Here is a 23,090-nt window from a genome sequence, read left to right as displayed (position 1 = left end):
CTGTGCAACCCTGTTGTCTTCAAATGTCATCACCCGTGACTACCACATCCTCCACTGGCTTCAATGATATTGCTCAGATATAACTGATTGGAAATTAGCAAGCAATTATCTGGAAGTGCATAAGAGGGAATGTAATCCAGCTCATTCATTCAGCTTTACCTTGGTAACAAAAATAGTAAAAATATATTTTGTCACTAATGTAAGCAAATATTATGATTAATACATGCAAGAATATGCAAACTAAGGAGCAGAACCACACTAAGGAGAATCTGCCAAAGAGCCAATTCACCTTTCTTGTCACATAGAGGGATACTGTTGCAAAGCAGTGGACTTAAATTAAGCCACAAACTTGCAGTATGTTAACAGGTTAACAGTCTAAAATAAGTGAAAACACACAGCATGGAAAGTACTGAAGGCCAACATCTTCCAACATGGGTACCTAATTCAGATACTGACATTCATATTTAGACACCTAAACAGCAGCAGACTGATTCTGTCAGGCACTGACAACTCAATTCCCACTGAAGTTAATGAGAGAAATATTCTCAGCTAGGTAAACTCTTCTCTGAGCATATGTTCTTTGCTGTTCTTGGGAATTTTTTTTTTTTTTTTAAGAAGCTGGAGTTTCAGATAGTTTATTGAGTAGCACAACAGGAATGAACAGAATTTTGGATTCCTTCTAAATTGCTGTCCTTGAACTGCCAAATGTCCACATTAAGAAAATCATGCACTCCAATTATAAATGACAAGAATCATTTAAAAAAAACAAAAACAAAAAAACAAACAAAAAACAGCACTAAAGGCAGCACAAAAGGCACCTAAAAAAAAGTTAATTTCTAAAAAATGGGCAAATAGAGAGCCAAGGTTTTATTTTAGAAGAACCTGTTTGGCCTCCCCAAAAGATATCACATTGAAACACTTTGTGTATATCAATCACACAATTACAATTTTCCCTCCTGCAGTCTGTTTCAGCAGCAGCTCCATGACCTATCAAGCCAGGTCAGAAACTATGCAGTCTGATTCATAAAGGGGCACATCCTCATTTGAACAATTATTTAAAAGTTAAGTATTCCCTTCCCCGTTCCCCCCATCCCACACACACACAAAACCACAAAGGGGCTACATGTTCAAAACTATTCCATGCAAAACTGTAAGTGTTTTTCCCCAGTTAGCCATTTTTGGCACAACTGATAAACAAAATATTTCTTACAGTCCTGAAAAATCCACTTTTTTCACACTCCTATAAATTAAAAGTGGCTGAAGGATTTTTGCACGGGAAGAATGAAACACTTTTCAGGGAGCTATGAGCACCAGGGACTTAAAATAAAAGCCCCATTAAATCCTTAATTTTCGCTTTTACAATAACTGACAGAGGTTAATATTACTGTAGCTCATCCAGAATTAAATACACTCGATTCTCAATAAATTGATCACATACTAATGTGACCACAGTGACTTGCAAAATATTGTGCGAGCATAGATCTGCAGGTAGACAGATTTGTAAATGTAAGATACTCTACCTTTTCATCTTTTATTGTTACGTAAAGATAAACATCAAAAATGTCATCTTCTATTGCACATAACTTCGCCTCAATCTGGGTGGTTCCTAAGTGTAATAAAACAGAAGCACCAAAAAACATTAAAGAATGAAAAATGTTTAATACCTAACTAATTCCCCACCATAGATTTCTTCCAATGTTTTCATTGCTTCTTTCTGCACTAGGTCAAAAGGATTAACGCAGTTTCATTAAGACGTACACAACAGGTGTATTTAAAGACAAAGCACTGCCATATCATAGCAGAATCAAAAACTTCAACTGATACCTAACTACAGCCATGTTTTTGCAATATATTAATTGGTTTCATACTAGTTCTATAAACTGAAGCTAATTAGAAATATATCCACGTATCCAAATAAGATAACTGATGGATCACAATCTGTACTACAAAGTTTGAAACAGAAATTTTAGTCCCTCAAGGCAAATCTCAATGTAACCTTAAAAATGGAGTCACAGCTGACTTCTCTATTATACACACAACCATCTTCCCACAAGGATGCTGTTGCATGTAATTTACTTCCTTTCAGAGCCTGAATAACTTCAGAGTGGTCTTCGCCCAATGCTGTGTATCAAATATAACTAATCCATGATTTATACTAGGGTTGTGAAACTTAAAAAAAATTGCCATGAATCGTGCAATTTAAAAAATTAATAGTGATTAATTGCACTGTTAAAGAATAATAGAATACCATTTATTTAATTAGTTTTGGATGTTTTCTACATTTTCAAATATTTTTATTTCAGTTACAACACAGAATACAAAGTATACAGTGCTCACTTTATTTTATTACAAATATTTGCACAGTAAAAAACAAAATAAATAGTTTTTTCAATTCACTTAATTCAATAATGTAGTGCAATCTCTTTATCATGAAAGTTGAACTTACAAATGTAGAATTATGGGGAAAAAAACTGCACTCAAAAATAAAAAAAAATGTAAAATTTTAGAGCCTGCATGTCCACTCTGTCTTACTTCTTGTTCATCCAATCGCTCAAACAAGTTTGTTTACATTTGCAGGACATAAATGCTGTCCACTTCTTGTTTACAATGTTACCTGAAAGTGACAACAGGTGTTTGCATGGCACAGTTGTAGTTGGCATCGCAAGGTATTTACGTGCCAGATGCGCTAAAGATTCATACATCCCTTCATGCTTCAACCACCCTTCCAGAAGACGTGTCCATGCCGATGACGGGTTCTGCTTGATAACGATCCAAAGTAGTGCGGAGCGATGCATATTCATTTTCATCGTCTTAGTCAGATGCCACCAGCAGAAGGCTGATTTTCTTTTTCGGTGGTTTGGGTTCTGTAGCTTCCACATCAGAGTGTTGCTCCTTTAAGATTCCTGAAAGTATGCTCCACACATCATCCCTCTCAGATTTTGGAAGGCACTTCAGATTCTTAAATCTTGGGTCGAGTGCTATAGCTATTTTTAGAAATCTCACATTGGTACCTTCTTTGCGTTTGCCAAATCTGCATTTAAAGTGTTCTTAAAATGAAAAACGTGCTGAGTCATCATCCGAGACTGCTATAACATGAACTATATGGCAGAATGAGGACAAAACAGAGCACGAGACATACAATTCTCCCCCAAGGAGTGCAGTCACAAATTTAATTAAGGCATTTTTTTAAACGAGCGTCATCAGCATGGAACCATGTCCTCTGGAATGGTGGCCAAAGCATTAAGGGGCATACGAATGTTTAGCATATCTGGCACGTAAATTCCTTGCAAGGCCAGCTAAGAAAGTGCCATGTGAACACCTGTTCTCACTTTCAGGTGGCACTGTAAATACAAAGCAGGCAGCATTATCTCCTGTAAATGTAAACAAACTTGTTTGTCTTAGCGACTGGCTGAACAAGAAGTAGGACTGAGTAGACTTGTAGGATCTAAAGTTTTAGATTGTTTTGGTTTTTTCAGTGCAATTATGTAACAAAAAAAATCTACATTTGTAAGTTGCACTTTTATGATCAAGAGTGCATTATGGTACTCGTATGAGGTGAATTGAAAAACACTATTTCTTCATTTTTACAGTGCAAATAGTCATAATAAAAAAATATAAAAGTGAGCATTGTACACTTTATATTCTGTGTTGTAATTGAAATCAATATATTTGAAAATGTAGAAAAGCATCCAAAATTTAATAATTTCAATTGGTATTCTATTGTTTAACAGTGCAATTAATCACGATTTATTTTTTTAAACGCGATTCTTTTTTTGAGTTAATCGCATGAGTTAACTGCGATTAATCGACAGCCCTAATTTATACTAGCAGATCTCAAAATCTCCACTGATAGGCTTTGGAGCGTTTTAGACATTTATTATTGCCCTTTTCTGGCACATCAATTACTAGGTTTGTATTATTTCCAGTGACAGACGGGGGATACATCTGTGTCACACTGTGAACACCATTTTGGACTGTAACCTTCACTTTGCATTGTAATTTCCACATTGGGTCATGACATGACACCAAGGTGGTGCAAAAAACCAGTCTAATCCTGACAAGGTCAGCATAGTTTGGTCAATGTGCGCTCATGCTATGGTGTGGAACACCCTAGCAGAGGGTTAACAAGACAACCGTGAAGGGCCATCAACTCTGTCTCTCAACTACCAGCCTATCCATGAGTTCAAAAAAGGCTTCAGCTCCTCAGCCAGGAGCACAGGGGCAAGTTTAAAAAGATGGCTGCATTGCTAAGAAAGAGGCCACCCACCACCACATGCAAGCAGACCACGATATACAAAGGGAAGACCAACAGGGCTGCAAGGCCTAAGGACACAGACCAGACTTCAGGACTTTCAGTAAGGATATGAGACTGGGGGACGACATTCAGGACTGTCTTAAGTTTCCAGAGATCTGTAACTCATGTGCTTTCTTAAGTGTCTGTTTTAAGAATTTGCTTGGCTAAACGTGTGTTCCTTGCCTTCCAGTCACATTGTCCCTGAAGGGATTAACTGAGAAACCAGAGCTCCCATAGACAGCTGGACTCTAGGGATATGTACCTAAGTGGCTGGGAGCTTATGAGGGCTGTGGCACTGGTTCTGGGATCTAAGGCAGCCAGACTAAGAGGTCCTACTTCGCAAGAAGGGGGCTGACACGAGCATCATACCCAGGAGTATGCCTGAGGCTCCTACAGCTAGGAACAGCAATCAATCACTAACCAGACCCAGCAGAGCTTAGAAGCATGCAGAACCCAGGATTAGTGTCCTTTTACAACAGGCTGATGCCCAACTAGAGAGGCGGACTGGACAAGATTGTAACACTTCCTATAACAAGTTAACCAGCTGTTCGTTTTGATTTCTCTTGTGTCATTTCAACAACATTCTTAGTTGTAACTGTATTTTTCTTTACCTATTAGAAGGTTTTGAAAGTACTGAATAGCAGCACTGTCCCATCTCTTTGCAGGTCTAGAAAGATATAAACAAGATCAATTATCTCTCTGTAGCATAAAACAAGTGATTTTTCACACATCACTATTTTATATGGTAGTACACTTGAATGAAATTATGAAAAATATTTTAACAGCTAAATCAATTATAGCATACTACCAAGGATGGCAGTTGAAGCACCATCACTGGAAAAAACAAAGAACAGATTAGATACAATATAATAGGAATACTTTAAGTTTACTACTCTGTGCATGAGTTCAGTCTAGTTGATCACAGCTACATTTTCCAGCTCTGCCATCAAGAGGAATTGCACATTACTGATTTAGAACTGCTGAACACAATTCTGTCCCTTGATTGTATATTAGTAAAAGACAAAAACACGTTGGTCTATACCCTCAAAGAAAGTGAAGGAAAGTTAGTCTCCAAAAAATAGAACAGACAATTAAATTGTAAGAGCACATTAATTACTTTAAATAAAACAAAAATTAAGCTATTGTGAAATAATGTTTAACAAGTATGACAAAAGTTTCCCACAGAGTTCACAATTTAATGTAACATGAATCCTTGTTAAAATATTTAAGGGTCCAAAAAAATAAAAAAGCACACCATTTAATAGCTCCTTATTTAAGTCATGAATGTCTTACCACCTCCCACTTCCTATACAGAAGGCCCATTGTAACACCTGATACACATAGAATGTAACTTAAGTTACTGTGACAGGGTCGGGCCAGATGGCTATAGGAGAGTAATAAAAGGCAGATATATTAGCCCCAGGCTAAGTAGGTCCCTTTTCCCTGGGTAAGATAACAGGGAAGGTTCCAGAAAAATCAGGAACCTTCTGGAGACAATTAAGACAGACAGGCTGATTAGAACACCTACAGCCAATCAAGAAGCTGCTAGAATCAATTAAGGCAGACTAATCAGGGCACCTGGGTTTTAAAAAGGAGCTCACTTCAGTTTGTGGTGTGCATGTGAGGAGCTGGGAGCAAGAGACACTAGGAGCTGAGAGTGAGAATGCGGACTGTTGGACGACTGAGGTGTACAAGCATTATCAGACACCAGGAGGAAGGTCCTATGGGGAGGATAAAGAACGTGTTGGGAGGCGGCCATGGGGAAGTAGCCCAGGGAGTTGTAGCTGTCACACAGCTGTTCGAGGAGGCACTCTAGACAGATGCATTCCACAGGGCCCTGGGCTGGAACCCGGAGTAGAAGGCGGGCCCGGGTTCCCCCCAAATCCTCCCAACTCCTGGTCAGAAACAGGAAGAGTCAACCTGGACTGTGGGTTCTGAAAAACAGCCAAACTGTGGGCTGCCGTGAAGCACCAAGGTGAGCAAATCCGCCAATAAGCACAAGACCCACCAAGGTCGAGGAGGAACTTTGTCACATTACATATATTCCCTCTTCTACACCAAACCAAATACTACAAAAAAAAAAGAAAGAATAAACCACTTGGATCAGCTTTGTGTTAGTACTTTATACCAAGTTGATTTCCTGCTCTCGATCATTTGCTAAGCAGGGACCTTAACATGTGCTACTGCAGTCATTCAGAGCTTTGGAAATATGACGCTGCCCACGGCCACTAGGAACTGAACTGTTTTTATTATTCAACAACCAGCTCTCTCTCACAAAGGAATCCTATCCAGTCCTTTACAACCAAAAAAAAAAACCCAGCAGCCATTGCAAGAGTGGTACAGAAATATAGGAATGACAAAATCCAACAGCAATCCCAAAGACCCTACTAAGGAGGGTGTTATAAATATAAAGGGAAGGGTAACCACCTTTTTGTATACAGTGCTATAAAATCCCTCCTGGCCAGAGGCAAAACCCTTTCACCTGCAAAGGGTTAAGAAGCTAAGATAACCTCACTGGCACCTGACCAAAATGACCAATGAGGAGACAAGATACTTTCAAAGCTGGAAGGGGGTGGGAGGGAACAAAGGGTTTGTTTGTCTGTGTGATGCTTTTGCCGGGAACAGATCAGGAATGCAGTCTCAGAACTTCTGTTAGTTAGTAAGTAAGTAATCTAGCTAGAAATGCGTTAGATTTCCTTTTGTTTAATAGCTGGTAAAATAAACTGTGCTGGATGGAATGTATATTCCTGTTTTTGTGTCTTTTTGTAACTTAAGGTTTTGCCTAGATGGATTCTCTATGTGTTGAATCTGATTACCCTGTAAGGTATTTACATTCCTGATTTTACAGAGGTGATTTTTTTCCTTTTCTTTAATTAAAATTCTTCTTTTCAGAACCTGATTGATTTTTCATTGTTCTTCAAATCCAAGGGTTTGGGTCCGTGTTCACCTGTACAAATTGGTGAGGATTTTTATCAAGCCTTCCCCAGGAAAGGGGATATAGGGCTTGGGGGGATATTTTGGGGGAAGACGTCTCCAAGTGGGCTCTTTCCCTGTTCTTTATTTAACATGCTTGGTGGTGGAAGCATAGGGTTCAAGGACAAGGCAAAGTTTGTACCTTGGGGAAGTTTTTAACTTAAGCTGGTAAGAATAAGCTTAGGGGGTCTTTCATGCAGGTCACCACATCTGTACCCTAGAGTTCAGAATGGGGAAGGAACCTTGACAGGGAAAAAAAACTATTATAAAATTATAAAAATAAATGTCTTTTATTTTGCAATTAAGCTGTGCATTTAACTAAAAAATGTATTATTACTAATTTTGTGTATAGTACACTATATTTTTCTCAAGCCATACTTACACTATTTCTGCAGCATCTTCACAGAAATCTATACACAACGTGACTGGCTTTGTGCAGTACAGTCTAAACTTTTTCGCTCTATATGGGAGTTGCATAAATGCTTCCACTGCAACCCGAATGCTTAACAGTGAAAAAAAGTTTTAAACATAATTAGATGTAACAACCTGATATGAATCTCTATTCACTACACATTCTAGGGCACAGCAGCACTCCCATGTCCCACCCCGCTGCAGCTGGCAACACAGTGTTAAGAAACCAACTGGCAGTTGAAAAAGCAGAAAAGCTTGTTTTCTTTTTCAAGTCTACGCCCTGGTCTACACTACGAGTTTAGGTTGAATTTAGCATTGTTAGATCGATTTCACGCTGCACCCGTCCACACAACGAAGCCATTTTTGTCTACTTAAAGGGCTCTTAAAATCAATCTATTTCTGTATTCCTCCCCGACGAGGGGATTAGCGCTGAAACAGACATTGCCGGGTCGAATTTGGGTTACTGTGGATGCAGTTCAACAGTACTGGCCTCCGGGAGCAATCCCACAGTGCTCCATTGTGACCGCTCTGGACAGCGCTCTCAACTCGGATGCACTGGCCAGGTAAACAGGAAAAGACCCGCAAACTTTTGAATTTCATTTCCTGTTTGGCCACCGTGGCATGACCACGCAGAGCTCATCAGCAGAGATGACCACGGAGTCCCAGAATCACAAAAGATCTCCAGCATGGACCGAACAGGAGGTACTGGATCTGACCGCTGTATGGGGAGTTGAATCCATGCTATCAGAATGCCGTTCCAAGAGACGAAATGCCAAAATATTTGAAAAAAATCTCCAAGAGTATGAAGGACAGAGGCTATCACAGGGACCTGCAGCAGTGCCGTGTGAAACTTAAGGAGCTCCGGCAAGCCTACCAAAAAACCCAAGAGACAAACGCTCACTCGGGGTCAGAGCCCCACACATGCCACTTCTATGATGAGCTGCATGCAATTCTAGGGAGTTCCCCTACAACTACCCCACACCTGTACGTGGACTCCTGCAAGGGAGTCTCACGCAACAGGGATGAAGGTTTTGGGGACGAGGAAGATGATGAGGGGGAGGTTGAAGATAGCGCATACCAGACAAGCCATTCTCCCCGACAGCCAGGAACTGTTTATCACCCTGGAGCCAATACCCTCCCAACCCGAGCTCCTGGACCTTGAAGGCGGAGAAGGCATGCCTGGTGATTGTACCTTTGTAAATATAATATACGGTTTAAAAGCAAGTGTGTGTAATGATTAATTTGCCCTGAAGACTTGGGATGCATTCGCGGCCAGTACAGCTACTGGAAAAGACTGTTAATGTGTCTGGGCATGGGGCGGAAATCTTCCAGGGACACCTCAATGAAGCTGTCCTGGAGGTACTCCCAAAGCCTTTACAAAAGGTTTCTGGGCAGGGCAGCCATATTGCGTCCTCCACAGGAGGACACTTTACCACGCCAGGCCAGTAGCACGTAGTCTGGAATCATTGCATAGGAAAGCATGGCAGTGTGTAGTCCCGGTGTTTGCTGGCATTCAAGCAACATCCGTTCTTTCTCTCTCTGTGTTATCCTCAGGAGAGTGATATCATTCATGGTCACCTGGTTAAAATAGGGGAATTTTATTAAGGGGACCAGAGGTAGCCGTTCCTGCTAGGCTGTTTCCCTGTGGCTGAAAAGAAATCATCCCCACTGTTAGCCACGCGGTAGGGGGAGGGGTGAAGTGATCATCCCAGAGAATTGGGTGTAGAGGAGGGGTTAGTTGGGTTTGTGCTGCACGTTAACCTGAAAACATCAGCCCCTCATTTTAAATGGCCAATGTGTCTTTTTCAATTTTAATCTCCCTTTTTTCCTCCCGCAGCTGCAAATGTTTCAACGCTGCAACCAGCATCTCCGTCCCAGAGGCTAGCGCAGATAAGAAGGTGGGAATAAAAAGCACTCGTGATTAAATGTTTTCTGAGCTCATGCAGTCCACCCAAACTGAAAGAGCCCAGCAGAATGCGTGGAGGCAGACAATGGCAGAGTCCAGGAAAGCACAAAATGAACACAAGGACAGCAGGGACGCATGAGAGGATAGATGGCTGGAGCAACAGGAGAGGTGGCGGCCAGCATCATGATGAAAGGAGACACCAGGATGCAATGCTGAGGCAACTGGAGGATCAAACTGATATGCTCTGGCGTATGGTTGAGGTGCAGGAAAGGCACAGACCGCCACCGCAGCCCCTGTGTAACCAACCGCTCTCCTCGCCCAAATTCCATAGCCTCCTCACTCAACCACTCCACCCCAGAGGACTGCCCAAACAACAGAAGGCTGGCATTAGATAAGTTCTGAAGTGCAGTGTGGCCTTGTCCTTCCCTCCTCCCCCACCCCACCTGGTGCTTTCCTCCTCCCCCACCCCTCCCGGGCTACCTTGGCAGGTATTCCCCCTATTTGTGTGACAAATTAATAAAGAATGTATGAATTTGAAACAACAATGACTTTATTGCCTCTGCAAGCGGTGATCGAAGGGGGGAGGGGAGGACAGCTGGCTTACAGGGAAGTAGAGTGAACCAAGGGGGCGGGTTTTCCTCAAGGAAAAACAAACAGAACTGTCACACCGTAGCCTGGTCAGCCATGAAACTGGTTTTCCAAGCTTCTCTGATGCGCAGCGCATCCTGTTGTACTCTTCTAACCATCCTGGTGTCCAGCTGCGCGTAATCTGCAGCCAGGCGATTTGCTTCAACTTCCCACCCTGCCATAAACGTCTCCCCCTTACTCTCACAGATATTGTGGAGCACACAGCAAGCAGCAATAACAATGGGAATACTGGTTTCACTGAGATCTGAGTTAGTAAACTGCGCCAGCGCACTTTTAAACATCCAAATACACATTCTACCACCATTCTGCACTTGCTCAGCCTATAGTTGAACAGCTCCTGACTACTGTCCAGGCTGCCTGTGAATGGCTTCATGAGCCATGGCATTAAGGGGTAGGCTGGGTCCCCAAGGATAACTATAGGCATTTCAACATCCCCAATGGTTATTTTCTGGTCTGAAAAGTAAATCCCTTGTTGCAGCTGTTCATACAGACCAGAGTTCCTGAAGATGTGAGCATCATGTACCTTTCCCGGCCATCCCACATTGATGTTGGTGAAACATCCCTTGTGATCCACCAGTGCTTGCAGCACCATTGAAAAGTATCCCTTTCGGTTTATGTACTGGCTGCCTTGGTGCTCCGGTCCCAAGATAGGGATATGCATTCCGTCTATCGCCCCCCCACAGTTAGGAAATCCCATTGCAGCAAAGCCATCCACTGTGACCTGCACGCTTCCCGGAATCACTACCCTTGATAGCAGCAGCTCAGTGATTGGGTTGGCTACTTGGATCACAGCAGCCCCCACAGTACATTTGCCCACTCCAAATTGATTCCCAACTGACTGGTAGCTATCTGGTGTTGCAATCTTCCAAAGAGCTATTGCCACTCGGTTGTGAACTGTAAGGGCTGCTCTCATCTTGGTATTCTTGCGCTTCAGGGCAGGGGAAAGCAGGTCACAAAGTTCCATGAAAGTGTCCTTACGCATGTGAAAGTTTTGCAGCCACTGGGAATCATCCCAGACCTGCAACACTGTGAGGTACCACCAGTCTGTGCTTGTTTCCCATGCCCAGAATCGGCGTTCCACAGCATGAGCCTGCCCCATTGCCACCAGGATGGCCAAATTGCTGTGGCCCGTGCTTTGAGAGAAGTCTGTGCCCATGTCCTCATCACTCTCGTCACCAGGCTGCCATCACCTCCTCGCCTGCTTTTGCAGGTTCTGGGGCTGCATATACTGCATGATAATGCGCGAGGTCTTTACAATTCTCATAACTGCCATGGTAATCTGAGCGGGCTCCATGCTTGCCATGGTATGGCATCTGCAAGAGAGCAGAGTTGCAGGGGAAGTGGTCGTTCAATGACGATGGTTTGCAGACCTATTGCACAGTCTGCTGCCAGGACACGAAAGCTGAGCAGGCTGCACGCTTGCCATGGTATGGTGAGACAAGAGCAGCTGAGCAGAGCTGCAGCAGAAGCGGCCCTGTGAGACCACCAGGAGAGGAGAGTGGCAGCAGAAGTGGTGGATGACAACGGTCATGTAGAGGACCTGCGAGGTGGATTCACAGCATCAGGAGAGCAGAGTTGCAGCAGAAGCAGTGGATGACTACGATGGTTTGCAGACCTACCGCACCGGCTGCTGAAAGCAGTATGGCACCCGCACGGAAAAAAGGCACGAAACGATTGTCTGCCGTTGCTTTCACGGAGGGAGGGATGACATGTACCCAAGCGTGACAATGTTTCTGCCCCATCAGGCATTGGGAGCTCAACCCAGAATTCCAATGGGCAGAGGAGACTGCAGGAACTATGGGATAGCTACCCACGTGCAACGCTCTGAAAGTCGACGCTAGCCTCAGTACTGTGGACGCACTTCGATGACTTAATGCGCTTAGTAGGGACGCACACAATCGACTCTATAAAACTGCTTTCTAAAAAGTCAACTTCTATAAATTCGACCTAATTTCGTAGTGTAGACATACCCTAAGAATACTAACTGTGTGAGAGAGGATAAGGTCTTAGTTCTAAAATCTTGAAGGGACATAGTGATACAAAATAATGAGTTCAGTTTACAAACCTACAGATAATACTTCCTTTGATTAATAAATAAGTTAAATTTAAATGCAAACCATGTTTTGGTAAATATTTTTTCTTCTGTATCCAGCACATTTATGGTAGTATTATTCATTAAAAAAAATTAAATGTTTTTGTGAATTTTAAGTGAATTTCCTTCCAAATATAGCTTGACACACATCACAAATAAAAGAATTGTCTAGTAAATAGGAAATGCATCATTCACCATCTTCTAACATAATAAAGTAAAAATTAAGAATCTGAATAAATGTAAGTTAAGCTATATAACTGCTTAAATAAATGTGTATACATGTAGTGTATCCATAGAGTTAGCAAAAAGGAGCACCAAATTTAGTATAAAGGCTATATTTAGTTGCAAATCAACATGTTTTAATGGTTACTAACCAATGAGACTCAGTTTTTCTTTAGAAAAAAACTAAAAAGTCCAAATGCAAAACATGGTTTAGATTGATGATTTAAATCAAGGTTTCCTGTTTTTTGTATTTTAATCATGATTAAAATCAGTGATTTCGGAAAGACTTAAATCAAAGCAACTAACTCCCTGCCACAAGCCCCCTCCCGCACCCCAACTTCCTCCCAGAGCCTGCGTCCTGCATCCCCTCCCGAAATGCTGGTTTTTAGAGCTTTCCGGTTGGCAAAGTGTCAGATAACACAGCTTTTACTGTACATGCTAGCAGTAACAGGCTTCCACATCTTCCGCCCCCTCCCCAGAGCATGCCCCATCCCCAGTCCTCCCCTTCCCTCCCAGAGCCTCTTGTACGCCATCGAACAGATGTTCCCCAGCATGCAGGAGGCACTGGGAGGGAAGAGGAGTTGATCAGCGGGGCCGGCGGACCCCTTGGAGTACCCTCACAGCCCCCAGTTTGAGAAACGCTGCCCTAGAGGTATCTAGCCTCTGTAGTGACACATGTAGCACTTGATACTGCAAATAATGTCAGGCAGTGTTTAAAACTGAGAGTGATCCCATTATATGCCTAGCAGTGTTTGCAGGACCTGACCTACAGTCTTCACAATTTAAACTACCATAGCTCTCTAGTTTTAGTCAATATAAATCAAGATTAAAAATATTTAAAAGTGTATTAATTTGAAAAAAGCCTTCATCAATAACTTTGTAAATCACAATAATACATACTTTTTTGTTTTAACAGGAATATACTTGGCATAATCCACAAGGAAACACTCTGCTAGGTAATGATCAGCACAGAACAGGATTGACTTAACAACTGCTCTACACCAGCATTTCAGTTCCTGACAAAAAACCACACAAACCTGGGGAGATAAAAGATGCATATATTTCTGTATATGGACCTAGATTTGTACAGGTTATATATTCACTTCTTGAATACAGAAATAGCTACAGCACAAAGTCTTTTTCTAAGGAGAGAAGAAAATATAGTTTTATTTCCCGTGATGTCCTCAAAAAATGTATTTTACATCTTATGTGGTTATATATTATTTCTACAAATGTACAGTAAAAGCTGTTATCTGGCACTTTGCCAACCGGAAGGCTCTACAAACCAGCATTTCAGGAGGGGGTGCAGGGCGGCGGGAGGGGGCTTGGGGTGCCGGATCTGGGCGGTGCTCACCTCGGGCGGCTCCCCGCAAGTGGAGGAATAGCCACTATTCCTAGGTGGAGGAATAGCCACGGGGGCTGCATTCGCTGCTCCTGCCCTGTGCCCTGGCTCTGCAGCTCCTATTGGCCGTGGTTCTCAGCCAATGGGAGCTGCGGGGGTGGTGCCTGGCGGGCAAGGGAAGTGCACAGAGCCTCCTGGCCGTGCCTCTGCCTAGGAACAGCAGAAACATGTCGCCACTTGCGAGGAGCTGCCCAAGGTGAGTGCCGCCCAGATCCGGCATCCCGAAACCCCTCCTGCGCCCCAACTCCCTGCCCCTCCCACACCCAAACTCCCTTCTTCTTAGTTAACTGGAATTTTTGACTTACTGGCACCCTCCATTCAACATGCCAGATAAAGCTTTTACTGTATATGTACTCATCCTCTAACTTAAATTACACAAAAATACCTCTAAACCCATACCACACACTTTTCTCAAAAGTTCAAGACAATGTAGTTACATTTGAATTTAAGTTCACTTTCAGGATAAGCAATTCTTATAAGCTATGACTCTAACATACATATAAACCTCTAACAACCCAATAAAACACCACAATTTTCTACTTCCCTCACAATCTTTACGTAGCAAAATGACTGAAAATGTTACCTGCCCTTCTTCTAATGTTAATGGCTTTACTTCCTCCACATCTCGGTTATAGAACTGATTCATTTCAGCATGCAGTTTTTTATATTCCATTTCACTGTCTACAAAAGGCCCGCATCCTTTTACAAAGACCCAAAAGCAGCCTGGGTCTTCAATCTAATCAAAAGGTGAAGCATAATTAAAACCACACAAAAAAAGATGACAAGAACAATGAGCAATATCAGGTGCTGAACTTTTAGTTAAAAAAACCCTAAAAGCTGCATATTTCCAAGAACATCTTAGCAACATACATACATACACAAACTTTCAAAGACAAAATGATCACTAATATTCAAATCACATAACTGGCACTGTGACATGAAAAAAGTTAAAAAAATCAGAGCTTCTAGTGGCTTTAAAAAGTCAGAAATCTTCTGACATTTACACTTTGTCATTAAAACGTGAATAGAAGAGCTTCTGTAAAAAAAAAAATGATAATCTGTTTAACATCCCAAACAACAACATTTACACATTTAAAGTATTACATACTATACTCTTAGTATAACCAAGTCCAGTTCACCAGCTGTGTTGCCAGGAACAATTTCGCCTGTCTTTAAAAGGGATGCATTCTAGGGCCTCCAATCCAGAAACAAATTGAAGACAGCTGGTCTTTCCTCCACACTCAGGGCTTGGGGATCTGCAGCACAGCACCTTTGGAACAAGGTTTCACCTTTCCACTGTGCTTTGGGCTTCAGCACTGACGTACAGGTTTTTCCAAAGTTCACCTGCAAGGCAAGCTGGCTTCCCCAATTTTTTTAACCCATAATTTTCCACAGTTTTGGATTAACTCAATAGCTTAAGAAATGCTGGTAACTTCCAAAACTGTAATACACTCAACTTCATGTTTTCTTAACATTTAACCCAACATCTATAACGGACTTTTAACTAAAATAATCTATTCCTTTTCTGTGGCAGATGTTTACCAAAAAGAATTTCTCTGAAGGAAGCTAAGACGGTTGAATATGAAGAGTTCAATCATCTAAACCGAAGAAATATTTTTTCCTCTCCCTACTGTCTTCATATCCAACATCTTCAAAATAAGACATTATGAGGAGTTAAAAAAAAACCCCTGGGAAGATTACTGGACTGTTTAAACCGTACACAGAGATACAAAAACTGGGGGTCACGAAAGGTTACTGAAACACCATATTTTGCAACACATTCCTATCAAATCCCATGGGATCATAAGTATGTCTATCTTATAGTGGTTGGAAAACGCGGGCACACAGGACCAAAGGATTCACTCAGCATGTTTCCTCATAAAATTACCTTTATCTGACCATTATGTGGCATCTCTTGTGGAGTGAGCAGTTTACAGGAATGCTTTATAAGCTTCTTCACAAGATTTAGGGTTTGTGATGATTAATCTGCTGAATGTGAACTCCTAGTGCAACACTGTGGCCAAAAATACTAATGCGATCCCAGCATGCATAAACAGAGAAAATCTCAAGCAGGAGTAGAGATGTTATTTTACCTCTGTATTTGGTACTCATGACATCACAGCTGGAATACTGGGTCCAGTATTGGTGCCCACAATTCAAGATGGATGTTGAAAAATTAGCAAATGTTCAGCAAAGAGCCACAAGAATGATTACAAGATTAGAAAATCTGCTTTACAGTGACAGATTGAGCTCCTCGAGTCTGTTTACCTTAACGAAGACAAGGTTAAGGGATAACTGATTACAGTCTATAAATTGCTATATAGGGAACAAATATTTAATAATTGGTTCTTCACTCAAGCAAAGAAAGGTATAACACAATCCAATGACTGGAAGTTGAAGCTAGACAAATTCAGACTGGAAATATGGTGTACATTTTTAACAGTGAGAGTAATTAACCTTTGGAACAAACTATTAAAGGTCATGGTGGACTCTGACAATTTTAAAATCAAGACTAGATGTTATTCTAAAAGATATCTGCTAGGAAATATTTTGAGAATGTTCTATGGCCTGGGAAATCAGAATTTAAGCCTGTTTTCTGCATTTATAAAACATTAGCTTTCTTTCTGCATGGTTAGAATCATCTAGAGTAGTGGTCTCCAAGCTTTTTGAATCGCGCACCCCAGGGCCAGCTCTGGGGAAGCAAAGAAAAAAAGAAGAAGAAGAAGAGCTGCCACCAGCATGCCGCCGAAGAATCAAAGGTTCAGGAGTGCTGCTGCCACCGTGCTGGCAGCGCTCCTCCTGCCGCGCACCCCTAGGGATGGTCTTGCGCACCCCACTTTGGAGACCACTGATCTAGAGCAGGGGTAGGCAACCTACGGCACACAAGCTGACTTTCAGTGACACTCACGCTGCCCGGGTCCTGGCCACCAGTCTGGGGGGCTCTGCATTTTAATTTAATTTTAAATGAAGCTTCTTAAACATTTTATAAACCTTATTTACTTTACATACAACAACAGTTTAGTTATATATTATAGACTTATAGAAAGAGACCTTCTAAAAATGTTAAAATGTATTACTGGCAGGCAAAACCTTAAATTAGAGTGAATAAATGAAGACTCGCACACCACTTCTGAAAGGTTGCCGACCCCTGATCTAGAGACAATTCTAATAAAGACACAGGACCAGATGATAAGTATGAATCAAGTCCCTTTCACACTGCTTCTTGCCTCCCTCATGAGCATGAGGATTTATCCTGCTCCTGCAGCTGGAAAACCAAGCTTAACTGTGCCCTTCTACGCAGGACTGAAGCATGGTAGAATAACTGGCACATCTTTTTTCTGTGCTTGTTTCTCTTTTCCTTATCCAGTCTTCTATAGGGCAAAGATAGGCAGAAGCGTTGCGTCTGTTCTGCCTCTTTCCAGAGAAGGCTAGTAAATTAAGTTAAAAGGCTCAACTAAATAAGGGGATCAAAGGTCCCAGCGCAGCAGCAAGTTCTGGTTTACCACCAAGACGGGTACAAACAAGATAAAAGAAACCCATTGAAATCTGCTGGATATCAAGCAGAGAAAAACTTGGTGAACACCAGGGATGGTCTGGTTCAGAAAGTAGGATAGGAACAGGGTTTGCTGACTGCACTGCAGGAGGAAGTTAACACCATGTACGTGGGGAGGGATGAGGGAGGGACTAATAGCAGTGTAGAAAAAGGACAGTTGTGTCTAGGGAGGGAGCATAGGATGGATTTTTAACAGAGTATTTACAATAAAAGGAAACGTTAGGTTTAGTTTACTATCGTACATTTAATATATTTAGAAAACGTATGTCATATTCACAAGAAATATTATGTTGGGCATAAGAAAACCCTATATTGTCAGTTTAATTATTTTTAAATGATGTAAGTTAATCATCGCTAGAATATTACTGAGTCCTGTTAAAAATTGCCTAGGTAGTGACCAAAGATTTGGAGCTGAAGACTACAATTTTGGGTTTAGGAGCAAACATTTCCCAAGACAAAAAAATTAGCCTTGAGCCCTGGGAGTAAGGACACATTTCATGGTTTCACAACAGACAACATTCTCCTCCAACCATCTCCTACATACAGGGCGTACCTAGAACACATCACACCTGCCCTTCCTTGAATCAACCCACAATTTGTTTAGTCCCCTCCTCGGCTCAAGAATCCTTTATGGAGAATCCTAATTACTACATTTTGGGGATGGAAGAAAAAGAGCATGCAATTGGAACTGAGCTCTTCAAGTGGAAATGTTCAGTTTTGTCAGAGCCACAAAATTTCTGGCCACTTTTTCCTTCTATCCTTTGTTTTCTTTCTGTATTCATAATTCAATTTTTATGGTATTCAGAAGTTCCCACCTAAAGCAGCCTTACTAAAATTATATTAACCTAAGTGGAGAATCACTGAGGTAAAGTGGGCAAACAGATTTTGTGCCAGGCCTAGTAAATCTCTGTAAAATTTCTGCAAGTGCCCTAAACCATGCATAAAAGACAAACAATCAGTCTATAATATTATGGGCCTCTCTTACACAGGGAGCAGGAAATGTCATGAGTGCCTATTCTCTTTCCCACCCTGAGGAACAGGTAGTGGATTCAATCATTCACACATACAGATCTTTTGAAATCTGCCTGGATCACAAGTTATCTGTGGAATTCCAGCACCTCTGTAATAATTCTCACTTTCCACCATCTTCATAGTAGCCATGCTCCTGCAGAAGCATGCTCCTATCAGTCCCAAACTTGTTGTTATACCCTGTTTTGTAGAAAAGGGTCCCACCATAACAGAGGACAGTGAGTGATAATACCTACTTGGTCAGCATTATCTTAACTGTTGTTTCCTCACTTATTTCTAAGGAATGATGCTGTCTCCCCAATAGGCCTTCCATATGGGCAGGGCAAAGAGAACATAATACTACAGAGCCATAGCTCCCTGCTTTCTACCCACCACTTCCCCAAGGATCTGCTGAAACTTAAACCTCTCTTTTTCATAAAAGCAGTGGAAGGATAATGCAGATTTGCATGCACACTCACAAAAAAAATAACACTTTGTTTTTCACTCATTGTAATAACACCCAAAACTACTATAGCTAAAATATATTTCTCTATTTTTACATTTTGTTTACTTTGTATATATGTGTATGGTCAGTATCACATGTTGCTTCTATGGGGCTTCATGCAGTAAAATGGGAGAAAAAGTTATGAATATTAAAGTTTCCTTGCAAATAAAAATTGGCAGAGAAAATTCAGGAGCAGATAAATATCTGAAATTACTTTTAACTTTTTAAAAATTTACTAGATTTCAACTTGTCTATATACCCATAAGGCCAAAAAAAAAAAAAAAAGAATGAACAATTTTATTCTGGGTATTTTTTTCCTGTCCCTAAAGTTTCTTGTGTTCCAATATATGCACAAGTTCTTTACAATACTGAGACTTCTTTTAAAACAAAATCAATATACCTTCAATATCAAGACTTCAATCATTTTCATCTACTGAAGTCCTCTTCTGTAATGCTGAAATGAGATATAAAGGATAATCAAGTGTTTAGCTATCAATTTTATAGAAATCTTATAAATGTTGAAGCTAAAATTGTAGTGATACTATCCATATCTAAAGAGCCTACAGATTTAAAATAAGCCCACTTAGTCAGCTGTATTTTTAAAGATATCTAGCTATTAGATTTGCAAATACAGCCTTCACAAAGTAAACCATTGTTTCTTAATGAGACTTAATTTGAAGCCTAATTAAGATTAACTACCCAACACACAACCACATCCATATAAAGTATCTGTTTAGTGCAGTTGGAATATCTGGAATACATAACTTATTTTGATCCCATGTCTACATCAAAACTCAAGAGGAAAACTCTGCCTAAACACAAGCCAGTTGCAGATTAGTTAACTAATGATGGGGCTAGGCAAGAAGCCACCTGGGATGAAATTCTGTCCTCGCTGAAGTAAATGGCACATTCCCATTTAATCTTAGCAGGATCCAGAGTGAAATCCTCATTGCATTCCTATTGCCTGCATTATGCAGGAAGTCAGACTAGATTGTCATAATGATCCCTTTTGGCCTTGAAAGTCTCTTTGCAAATTTGTACAAGTCATTTATGTTCTGATTTTCGGAAGCGCAAAGCAGAGCACACACTGTTCCCACTCGCTTAATGGGAGCTGTAGATGCTCAGTACCTCTAGGTGGGAAAAGAAGAAAAAAAAAATCACACCATCACCCTTTTTTCCCCAAGTTACCTATCTGTAAAAAGTTATGTTTCCTCCTTTTTGTAAATCATTTCGAGATCAATGGGTGAAAAAATAGATTATATGTGGTGAACAACAACAACAAGATAATTAAGCTGTAACTGTTTGCATTCCGTTTTAATTTATACTTCAAAGTCCTATTAGGAGTTTAAATTATGCACAGGACTGAAATAAACACATTTTTCCACCACTACACTTTCCACCCCCACCTCAGCCCAAAACCTGTATTTTTTCAGTGAACAGTTGCTCACGCTAGATTTTCAGAAGCCAAACGAAAAAGGTGTACTGTATCTGCACTAGTCCAGTTAGCAAATTACTAGCGCTGAATTTTCCAAAAATCTTACAGAGAATTTAAGTATTGTAGTACAGTTAGTATTTGTGTCTATGAAGGTATATTTGTTACTCACTTTGTCTCTTAATGACTTGATCTCTGAAATAACAAAAGAGTTCAGTTAATAACCTTTCCTATAAACAGAAATTTGGGGCAAAATGGTGGTCAGATCTCAGTTACATGATCCAGTGACTGACACACTGATCTACAAAAAGAAAAGGAATACTTGTGGTACCTTAGAGACGAACAAATTTATTTGAGCATAAGCTTTCCTGAGCTACAGCTCACAGCTGTAGCTCATGAATGCTTATGCTCAAATAAATTTGTTCGTCTCTAAGGTGCCACAACTACTCCTTTTCTTTTTGCGGATACAGATTAACACGACTGCTACTCTGAACACCGATCTACAGTTCTCACTCCAGTCTTACAAAGGAAAAAAGAACTCCCTTAGTGAAGATTCATAGATAAAAGAATGAAAAATTGATAAACAAACAAACAAGAAAGATCCTCTCCTCCACATCTCTGATAAAAATCAAACAATGGGCAGAGAGAGATGAGTTTTATCTTTGAAGGTGCAGTGAAAATTTAGAAAGTGCAGTAACTCCATTTACAGAGACATACAATATTTAAAGATATACCATCAACTTAAAAATCACAAGTGTCTGAAAACTACTTAAGTAACACCTAAGAACACTATAAATTAAAATATTATAGTAAAACACTATTTTTTCCATTTTTTGTTCATCTGACAGCCTTTTTGTCTAGTAAATTGTTATTTTTTATATGTAATCTGTCATTTTTCTCTTTTGTTTGGGTGTTCCTTTCATACAGCAACCAGGGAGAAAAAAAAATTAAAAGTAAGAAAATGTGATTATAAAAACAAAAAGTGTGGCAGGGGACTATGTAAGGACTAGTGTGATATCAGAAACAACTTTCAACTCTTTAAATAAATATCAAGCTCACAAAATCCTATAGATATTTTAAAGGGAGCCCAGCCACTGGGAAGCAGAGGAGGATGGAGGGCTGAAAGTTGACATTTCAGAGTGAAAATGAAGCCCAAAGAAGAAAAGCTGGTAAAGAAAAAGAAAAAAAAGCTGAATTTAATAAAGAGCCTGAACCAGAAATCTAGACAAAAAGGGCATATTTCAACCATTACAAAGTGATGCAATCTCTATGGATATATTATCACAAGAAATGCAACAACCCTCTTTCAGGCTAATGCTCCCATTATACACACTCTAGTTTGGGGGACCATATGTTAGGGAGGAAGTGACTTCCTATCATCTCTCAATTTAGCAATAAATGTGCATGAGCAATAAAAAAAACCCACACACATATACACCCCTCCATATCAGAAATAAAACACAGAAGGAATATGTGGGACTTCCTAACCCCTTAATCAATGTTATGGTCAAAATGTGTGGGACTGATGAGGGGACCCACACCCCTTCTTGATATTGGGGATCAAATGTTTGGGAGCATGACGATTTGTCTAAATCCCACATTCACCTCAATATCTGAAAAATATACATGACAGGGGTAAGGGATGGTGCAACTTCCCCATAACCCCACCCCTTAAACACACACACACCAAAATACTGGGAAAGACATACACCCAGCACGCCCATACCCACCATTCACACACCCCTAGCTTGAGACTCACATTTATAAGGAAAGCACACAACTCTCCTCCCCCTTCTGTCAGGGTTAATGCAGATCCCTGGGGAAAAGAGAAGGGGGCGGGGGGTGGCTCTAGTGTTAACAACCCACTGGGGATAGAATTTTTTTTCTTTAAGAAAATTAAGAAAACTATTTCTCCTCCCCCTCCCCATAATCTCCTTCCCCCCGGTTTTATTTCTTTGCTGTTTTTTTGAGTTTTCTCAGAGGGAGGCTGCATCCTTTCCCCCACCTATCACCCCCTTAACAGCCCTCACCCTCACTCACAACCCCCACCCCACGAAGGTGCCCGTAGGCCAAGCGCCTACTACTAACAGCCACCCTCACACTTCTCTTCAGAAGCTTCTAGAAGAGCCTCTTCCCATTCTTAAGCTTGCCACCTACACAGCCTGAACGGCTAGAAGAGCTAACTACCATGCGCAATCCTCCCGCCGACACCCACTCAACTCCAACCATGCGCATCTCTACTGCGCCTGCGCCTGAAGCTACACTAGTAACGCTCTTCCTCCCGCCCCGTTCCTCGCCCCGCGCTTGCGCAGTGAGGGGGCTACACGAGCACACGCTACCTGCGCTATGCCTGCTGTATGAAAATCCCTGCGTTCCCTATCTCACGCGGATACGCTAGTGTGACACGCCCCCCCAGTACTGTAATGGCGCCAAACTGTCTCCGCTTAGGTGTGCTATGCACGCGCAGGATTCCAACTGTATTCTCCCTGGCAGAGCGGGAAGGGGGAGGGTCTAAGGCGCTATTGGAGAAGGCGGGAGAGGGGGCGATGTGAGGCAGGAGAAGGTGAAGGGTGCGAGGAAGGTGTTGAATGTTAGTTGTTTCTTGGGACTTGGTCTAACGCTCCAAACGGCTGCCACAATCTTG

General features: G+C 41.3%; 1 protein-coding gene across 1 annotated transcript in view; it reads right to left on the bottom strand.

The window, feature by feature from the left end:
- TDRD12 (tudor domain containing 12) overlaps window positions 1–22,296 on the bottom strand; it is a 119,960-nt gene extending 97,664 nt beyond the window's left edge. The window contains exons 1-8 of the mRNA XM_073307859.1: window positions 22,206–22,296; window positions 20,619–20,641; window positions 19,415–19,468; window positions 14,532–14,684; window positions 13,447–13,583; window positions 7,650–7,769; window positions 4,906–4,961; window positions 1,521–1,606 (exon numbers count right to left, since the gene is read on the bottom strand). Coding sequence (XP_073163960.1) covers window positions 1,521–1,606; window positions 4,906–4,961; window positions 7,650–7,769; window positions 13,447–13,583; window positions 14,532–14,684; window positions 19,415–19,444 — 582 coding nt within the window. The 5' untranslated portion in view covers window positions 19,445–19,468; window positions 20,619–20,641; window positions 22,206–22,296. The remainder of the gene's footprint in view (window positions 1–1,520; window positions 1,607–4,905; window positions 4,962–7,649; window positions 7,770–13,446; window positions 13,584–14,531; window positions 14,685–19,414; window positions 19,469–20,618; window positions 20,642–22,205) is intronic.
- Window positions 22,297–23,090: the final 794 nt, after the last annotated feature.

The sequence above is a fragment of the Lepidochelys kempii genome, chromosome 12 (assembly GCF_965140265.1).
Source record: "Lepidochelys kempii isolate rLepKem1 chromosome 12, rLepKem1.hap2, whole genome shotgun sequence".
Lineage (NCBI taxonomy): Eukaryota > Metazoa > Chordata > Testudines > Cheloniidae > Lepidochelys > Lepidochelys kempii.
This window is presented reverse-complemented; position numbering and strand designations above follow the sequence as displayed.